General features: G+C 51.3%; 1 protein-coding gene and 1 long non-coding RNA gene across 2 annotated transcripts in view; both read right to left on the bottom strand.

Moving 5' to 3' along the window:
• Positions 1 to 568, bottom strand: part of FAM46B (family with sequence similarity 46 member B) — a 14,694-nt gene extending 14,126 nt beyond the window's left edge. Inside the window, exon 1 of the mRNA XM_019512493.1 lies at positions 216 to 568. Coding sequence (XP_019368038.1) covers positions 216 to 395 — 180 coding nt within the window. The 5' untranslated portion in view covers positions 396 to 568. The remainder of the gene's footprint in view (positions 1 to 215) is intronic.
• A 3,361-nt stretch (positions 569 to 3,929) lies between these two features.
• The window catches only part of LOC109294193, a 23,991-nt gene continuing 19,404 nt past the window's right edge, over positions 3,930 to 8,516 (bottom strand). The window contains exon 2 of the long non-coding RNA XR_002096479.1: positions 3,930 to 4,657. This is a non-coding gene — a long non-coding RNA (uncharacterized LOC109294193). The remainder of the gene's footprint in view (positions 4,658 to 8,516) is intronic.

Here is an 8,516-nt window from a genome sequence, read left to right on the forward strand (position 1 = left end):
TTAACCCCTTGCATGCTGCCAGCTACAAGGCAGAGGGGTGGGGGGCAGGGAAGGAGGCACCTAAACCTGCAGTGGCGGGGGTAACCCCTTCCACACCACCAGCCCAAGCTCCTCAGGGGGCAGGGAGACGTAACCCACGCCCCACAGGCCCCAACCTCCACAACAGGGGGCGCCTCTGACGTAGCCAGTCTACAAGGTGCAACCCGCCCCCTCACCTGCACGATTCGGCGCGGCCGCACGGCCAGGGTGGGGAAGTTGCCACGGCCGTGGATGGGCACGGCCTCGCCCAGGATCTGGTCCAGCCGCTGCACCTGCTCCCAGGTGAGAACGCTGAAGCGGCCACCGCGCCGCTCCAAGCCGCCGGGCCCGGGGCCCCCCGCTGCTGCCGACAGCATCGCGACGCTCCTCTGCTGAAGCGGCCGGAAGAGGAGGCGGAAGCGGGAGAGGAAACGAGGCGGAAGTGACGGGGAGGAATCAAAAAACAAACAAAAAAAAGAAGCACAGGAAGACTAAGAACCAACTCTGAGGGGAAACGTCTGCGGAGGAGCAGAGTAAGGTCCGCCCCGGCCACCAGCTGCACGGAACACTGCACCGCCTCAGTGCCCGCGCCGCCTTATATCAACGCCTCGCCGCGCGCCCATTGGCTCGGCCCGCCCACCAATCCCCGGCCCCCCGCCGGCGGCCTCCAGCGCTCCCATTGGCTGCGGTTGGAGAGCTCAGATGCCGCCAGCGCTAATCAGAAGGCGGTGCCGGAAAAGGGGCGGGGCGGAGAGGGAGGGCGTGGAGGAAGTTCGCTCTTTGGTCCCTCCCGCTCGCCGTCGGCTGCCTCGCGCCGTGCGGGAATCCCGGCTTTGATTGGTCAGGGGTAGTGGACGGGACTTTAAAGGGGTACGCACCGGCAAAAGATATGGGGCATGGGCCTGGGATTTAAAGGGATACACAGGGGCAAAAAACACGGGGATTGGGATTTAAAGGGATACGCACCGGCAAAAGACATGGGGCATGGGATTGAAATTTAAAGGGGTACACACGAGCAAAAGATATGGGGATTGGGATTTAAAGGGGTACACACCAGCAAAAGACATGAGGCATGGGATTGGGATTTAAAAGGATATGCACCAGCAAAAGACCTGGGGCACTGGGTATAGGGTATGGGAATGGGGCATGGGGCATGGGCATGGGATTTAAAGGGATACACAACAGCAAAAGACCTGGGGTATGGGGGCATGGGGCATGTGGATGGGCATGGGGTATGGGGCATAGGGTAGTGATCTATCCAGAGTTTAAATCCAGTTGCCTATGCAGGGAGCAGTGAAGCTAGCTGATTTCTCTGGTCCTTTCTAAACCCTCCATACCATAGGTGCCAATGACCCTCTAATTTAGGGGTGGACAATTATTTCGGGCGGAGGGCCACTTACTGAGTTTTGGCAAGCCATCAAGGGCCACATGACAGGCAGCCCAGGGCAGATAAATATTAATTTCTAAATTTTTTAGGGGCCCCGCGGGCTGGATAGAATGGCCTGGCGGGCCACATTTTGCCCACCCCTTCTCTAATCCTTTTAAATGGTCTTTATTGGTGCCACTTCTCCAGCTAGCCCTAGGTCTGCCATGCTGCTGTCTTTTTAGCTGCTCCTTAGTCACCGGAGCTCCTATGGCACACCCTTGCAGACTGCTTTTTAATGCTACCTAAAACCATAAACTCAGGTGTGGAAATACTAACTCAAGGGAACGTCAGCTCAGGTGTGGAAATCGCTTTCAGGGAAGCACAGGAGGCACTGTCCAGATGCTCAAGACAGTTTGCTTTTGTTTTATGAATGTAAAAAAGAGACATGCATTTGGCTGTAATGACTCCAGGACTCATCAGTATGGCCTTTGGTTTTTGCCTAACATGTAAAATCAAAGCAGCCATGGCTCACGAGTGCTGAGCAACAGATTTTTTTCAGTGGGTGCTTGAGCCCCAGAGCACCCACAAAGTCTGCCCCCAAGCCAGGCCTAATCAAACAATATCTTGGGATTATTTGGCCTACCTTGCTGTGTTTTATATATAATACATGATACAGAATATGAATGCACATTCCAATAAAATTTTTATTTTTTTGCTTCAATCTGAAATAGAATACTACAGCTCCGGGCCCCTACTTATTAGTGAAGCTTCTCGTTTCTTTTTAACTAGAGGAAAACGTGTGTTGTGTTCTAGGTGATGATGCACCACACCATCTGCACCCCTCATTTCAAAATCCAGGATCTGCCCATGTCCAGGGGTTTTGTGGAGGTGCTGTGCAGGGTGGAAACGGGGTGCTTTGTGGCAGGGGCTTTGTTGGAGAGGATGGAAAGAGCAATGGGGGAATGGGTTGGGGCAGGCATCTGCATGTGAGGACAGGGGCAGTCCAGACACCAACAACAGACAGGAGTGCTGGTGCTGTCACGGACTTTATCTGCCTCTGTAGGCCCCCATTGTGAACCTAGAGATTTATTTCTCCAGGGAAGAAACTAGGGGAATCACCTACTTCCTCATCCTGCAAAGTCTTAGATCTATGTTGACTTTGCATCCTGCGAACCCTATGAAATGCTCCTATAACCCATCTCTCATCTGGGGCTGGGCATTCCTCAGCCTCTCAGTCCCAGGAACGTATCTCCCTTCAGTATTTCTGTGGTTTGCACTATTTGTAATAATAACAGCTTTCATTTTACAGGATTTGCTAAATGTAGCATGACGTGCTGCTTACTTCAGTTTGTGACACCGAGACCTTTGCATAGCAGCCCTCCCCAGCCAGGAATTTCATGAATAAACCACAGCCTGAGCCATCTGTAGGTCTGGCTGTAGTACGTAAAATGAGCCTTATACTCACAGACTAAAGGAGCTCAATCTATTTTGCTTATTGAGAAAAGGTGAAGAGGTGATTTGACTGCAGTCTATAATTACCACCCCAGGGAAAAGATAGCTGATAGCAGAAGGTTCTTTTATCCGGCAGACAAAGGCGTAGCACATTCCTGTCGTGAGAAGCTGAAGTCAACAAAGTTCAAAATGAAAATAAGGCGCATGTTTTTAAAAGGGGAGTTTTTCGGCCATTGGAACAGATGACCAAAGGACATGGGAAATTCTCCAGCGCTTGGGCTCTGCTCTAAATGGTGTGCTCCAGTTCACACACAGCTCGTTGAGCCAGGTGCAGTGATGCTGCGGTGAAATCTCTGGCCGGTGTATACAGCCAAGTTGAGACTGATTAAATGGCTAGAAAAACACTTTCTGGCCAGAGGGACACAGGACAAAAAGGGGCTTCTTGGGGACCCTGAGCCAGCCACACCCCGTAGTCCCATTCATAAATTTATCAAGCTCCATCTTACAACCTATTAGTTTCCTGTCTCCATTACTCCATGCAGAAGGCTGTTGCAGAGCCTCCCTCCTGTCGTGGTTAGAAATCTTACACTGATTTTCAGCCTAAATGAATTCATGGCCAGTGTACACCCATTTGTTCTGATGTCAGTGCTGTCCTTTAGCCCACACAGCTCTTCTCCCTCCCTGGTACACATGCACGCGGGCACGCACCCTCCCCCTTCTGTGTTTATAGACAGCAATTGTGTCCCTTCTCTGCCTTCCTTTGGCTAGATCAAACAAGGCAAGCTTTTTTAGTCTCCTTTCAAAAGATATCCTCCTCATTCCCCTAATTACCCCCTTTTCTACACCTGTGCCAGGATGAATTCATTTTTCTTGAAGATGGGTAACCACAAGTAAAACCTCTGACTTGGTGAGACTGCTCTGGTGGGTTATATCATAGCTGTTCAAGACTGGCCGAGGCTGGAATTCTTTGAGACAAGTGAATTCTTTGCTACTTTGAGATACCTGGACATACTTCACTTTTAAGTTACATATTAATCCCTTTAAACCTTCCATTAAAAAAAACAACCACTTTTGGCATCCTATGCTCTATTCATTGTTGATCTTGCCAGTGGTTCTGTGAGAGTGATGTCTGTGCCTGGCTGGATCCAGTTGCAACATTGGGACCACAGTCCTTCTACTTAATTTAATTAAATCCTGCAATTACTTAGTTCTAGGCATTAAATGAGCCCCCCTGTAACTAATTAGGACTGCTCATTAGTAACCAAACGAAGCACAAAGGTTTGATTTCTGCTCATTTTAGAACTTAAGGTGCACATATTTTTGTGCGATTCCAGAGCACCTGCAGTTCCAGGAATTGCACTGGAGATACTTTCTAGTAACGAGAAAGGAAGCTCTCCACGTCAAGGAGCTTTCAGTGTAATTTGGACTTTGCCAGAGAGAAGTGATAATTGAGAAGTGAAAGCCCATGGTGCGCAGTGCTACTTGGGCATCTTCCTACTGTGTACTCATGTTCAGGAGCAGTGTCCAGAGCACAGCCAGGCTGTGGGGCAGTGGTGGCAGGAGGGGGCTGGAGGAAGAGAGTATTTCATAGCATATGGTGCACAGGATCCAGGGGGCTGCTCCAGGACAGGGTGCAATATGAGGAATGGCTTGTCCACTGGCAATGCTGCTCTGAGGCACGGTGTGCTGCAGGGTACGGTGCAGCAACACTCCTGGAGGCACCAAAATGTGACCTGTCTCTCCATGCTGCTTTGTATCTCACGTGCACATAACCCCAGCCCCAGGGCAGAGCAGAAACAGCCTGAGGAACAATATGGCTCTCTGTAGGGAGAAGGAGAAAGGACCAGAATGACCCCACCACCACCACCACCATTTCATGGGATCCAGTTGAGATGGAGCAATTGTTTGCTGCCTTACAGACCAGGAGCTCTTGCAGCACTGGAAAGAAGGTGCCGTGTAAACGAGGATCTGCCTTTTGCTTAGTAGCACGTGTGCTCCTGCCAGAGTCCCTCAGGACTACAGGTCGGACTCCTCCCTGGGGTAACTGCATTGCTACACCACAGGGACGTATTTGTCTCCACACATTAAAGTCTGTCCATGGTCACACCTTGCCACCCCTTGCAAGGGTGTAATATGGGGCAGGACTTGGCTCCTGACTGCTCATGCTTCATGGGGTTTTATAGCAAGTTATAAAATCCTCAAACAAAGGTGAGAAGAGTAAAAGGACAAAGTGTCTAAGGAGAATCATGAACTTTCACCCTTTCAGTTCTGCCAAGGACTCAAGGGTCCTGCTTTATCTTCAGTGCTGTTAAGCTGCATGGGTTTCCCTGACAGCCTTCTCTCTCCTGCTATTGCCACTCCACCGAAGTGGTAAAGTGGTTATCTTATGATAAAGAATGGGCGGGTGGCCAACTCTACTGCAGCCTTCCAGACTGTGGATTTATGAAATGCAGCTGTAATCACACACATGCAGGAGCAAGGACAGGTGTGGCTACTGTTCTGGGGAAAGGCTAGGACTGAAAGAGGAGGTATCCTAGCCTGAACTTGGAAACAAGATGCTTATCAGAAAGCTACCGTGGGAGATCTTCAGAACGGAGAAAGGAGAAGAGACGCAGGAAACTTCCTGGCTGTGGGACAAATTGGGGTTTTCCAAAGAGCCCAAGGGAGTTAGGCACCAGCTCCCATAGAACGTCCCTTTGAAAATCTGTCTCAAAGAATTACGAGGAAGATTCGCAAAGGCACCTCAGGTGTTTAGGAGCCCTGATCCCATGGAAAGACACCATGCTCCTAAATTCTTCTGGTGCTTTGGAAGATCTGTGATGTCATCGCTACTAATAACTAGTAATAATTAGTATTGCTGGCCATTTCCATGGTGCAGCAACAATGCAGACACGTGTGCAAAGCATGACAGAATCAGCAGCCTGGGAAAGGGCCAGGCTAAATGTCCATCTGTGCTGCGGCTCCAGGAGGGCAGGGAACCTCCTCACAACGCAATTGTCACCTGAGGTGACCCAAGCTGTGCTGCGCAGCCTAGTGCACATAACAGTGTCCCCCACCCAGTCTGTGCCAGATCCTGCAAGCAGCTCATAAACCGCAGAGAAGCTGGAAGGGACCTCAAGAGGTCATCTTGTCTAACTTAGGATCAAACTTACAACATTGGTGCTACGCTCTAACCACGCTGTAACCAACTGAGCTAAAAAGCTGCTCTACCTGCTTGTAGGATGCTACACTGAGACCTACCTGGGCAGAGGCCCCAAGATTTCTTATGAATCAGCCACGTTCCCATCTCTGCTGCAAAGTAATTGTGCATGTTTGTTTTGAGGCCAAGCTAACGGGTCCCTATCAGAGATCACCGTCCCAGTCACAAGGAGCTGGACACACACGTGCAAGAAAAACAGCCCTTGCTCCACCTGACTCGCAATCAAGACACAGTGCTGCAGACGGATGCTCAAAGCAGGTAGGGGAGGACAAGAAAACAGGGAGGCAGCAGGGATCAGCGCAATACACGGCAGGTGCAGCACAGCACGGCAGAGGCTTAACTCTGGGTGAATGCTGCATCACAGATACGGAGTTTAAGGAGAGATCAGGACGACAGAGAAGTGGCCCCGAGATGTCTCTGCGGAGCTCCTGCCAGCCATAAAGAACGGCGGACGAGGAGAAAGCGCGCTGATCCGATTCACCAGCACCCTGTGCCAGCGTTGGGGGTGGGCTGGGGACAGAGTGAAAGCAGAGGGGAGCGGAGGGGAGGACACGTATCCTGGGGTGAGCGCAGTGGAAAGGGGGCAGACGATGGGGGATGCCAGCTGCCCAAAAGGGCAGAATTCTGCGCCTGCCAATGTGGCTTTTGCTGCCACTGACTCCCACCGCGTCGCTTTGTGCTGAGGCAGACGAAACGTGGGGAGAGGTGATAAGATGCAGGAAGGCAGCTCAGGTGAAGGCAGGCAGGTGTGGTGAGATTCTTCATGAGAACAAGGTGGTGCAGAGTCGTGGAAGAAAAGAAAGTGTCCTGGCGATTACATCAGAGGCGCACATTGCCTTTGGCTTGCGAGAAGGCCGAGGAAGCATGGAAGCCAGGAAGAATAGTGCTGGGCTAAGGAAAGAGCAAGCTGAACGGATAACGTAGCCCCAGAGCTAGTATTTGTCATAGGAGTATTATCTGAGAGAGTCGGATCTGGAAATTCAACAGCAAAATTCAGGTTCTTTTTCCTTCTTGTGTTACCATGCTTGTATCCACCAAGGCGTAAGGGATAACCGTGGGTGCTGCTTTAGTGCACAGATCTCAAGCCTGGAGGTCTCTCTCCCAGTACGAATTGACCAGGGAGACTGCATCAGGACTTGTGGAGTGGCTCGGGAGGCTGCTCGCTGTGCATATTTATAGTAAATATACCAAATCAATACAGCGGAAGCTCAGCACCATGAGCGGGTCCATCACTGCACATCATAACTGTTACCTATGCTGCATCTTCCCCTGCCCGCTCGCGCGTCAGCAAATACAGAGATCCGCTCCCGCGCTAGCTGGTGTGTATGTTCTAGGTCTCGATAAAACCAGCTGTGGGCGGCACCGGGATGGACCTCCACCACCGTCCATGGTGGTGAAAAGTTTAGTGGCCGTGGCTGGCAGCGTTCGGATTTATTAGCCTGGAATTGTGAAAAGCTGCTTGAAAAAAACAGGCAGCAGTCTGCACCCGTGTCCACTGACATCAAGAAGTGCTGAAAGCAGACACACCAGCTTTGCAGCTCCTGGCCTTGCTGGGAAACGGCATGGGATGGAGCCAGGAACATGCCACGGCCTGTTCAAGTTTAGGAAAAGAACAGCGAGGAAGATGAACTGGAACGTGGTTTCCACTGGGGTTTCCAGTAGGGGAGGGGGCAATTTCCAGATACTGCTTGAGGGTGTATAGAAACCCACCAGGAGTTTTCTAGCTGGGCTAAAGGTTTCCTGGGGTGGGGGTTGTTATAAATGTACAGGCAAGCTATGGCTTCTCCTAAGGACTGGGACTGCGGCGGAGAGGACAGGACTAGGAGAAGGTTTAGTTAAAACCAGTCGTCAGCCAAACCATCCAACACCAAGGCTGTCAGGTGCCAGGGGGAGCAGCAGGGAAACCTCCCTTGGTGCCTGGCATGGAGGAGGAGAGGGTGGAACGGGGGGCATTCACTCCATCCCCTGAGACCTGGGCCCTTGCCTCTGTCCCTGCAGGCTCGGAGCTGGGAATAATTGCCCAAGATCAGACATGAGCGCAGACGGCACGCTCTGTATAAACACAGCTGCCACCGTGGTGGTGAATGTGGACTCAAGAGGTGGAGTGCGCTGGTGCTTGTGTTGGAAACCGCCCTTCACAAACTGAGCTCACTCGATAGCTCCTGCTTATTCATAGCAAATGCATATCATGTTTCCAAAAGCATCGCTTCCTTCCTAGCATGGGCATTCCCAGACACGCGGTAGGCCTTGGTGCATGGTATGTGACGTCTCCCACGAGGGCAGATGAAACACTGCGGACGCTGCCGACTGTCTTGCTTCTGACAAATGAAGGCACAGTGCATATGTGGGACCCTCCGCAGAGAGGCAAACGGCACCTGGAGCACAGACATCAGCAGCAAAAGCATTGCTATAAATACTCCCAAGCTGGATTCCTCTCAAATAAAGTAACCAGAAATGCAAGTGATCTCACAGACAATGCAA

The sequence above is a fragment of the Gavialis gangeticus genome, unplaced genomic scaffold (assembly GCF_001723915.1).
Source record: "Gavialis gangeticus isolate Ggan-Ray unplaced genomic scaffold, GavGan_comp1, whole genome shotgun sequence".
NCBI classification, from domain to species: domain Eukaryota; kingdom Metazoa; phylum Chordata; order Crocodylia; family Gavialidae; genus Gavialis; species Gavialis gangeticus.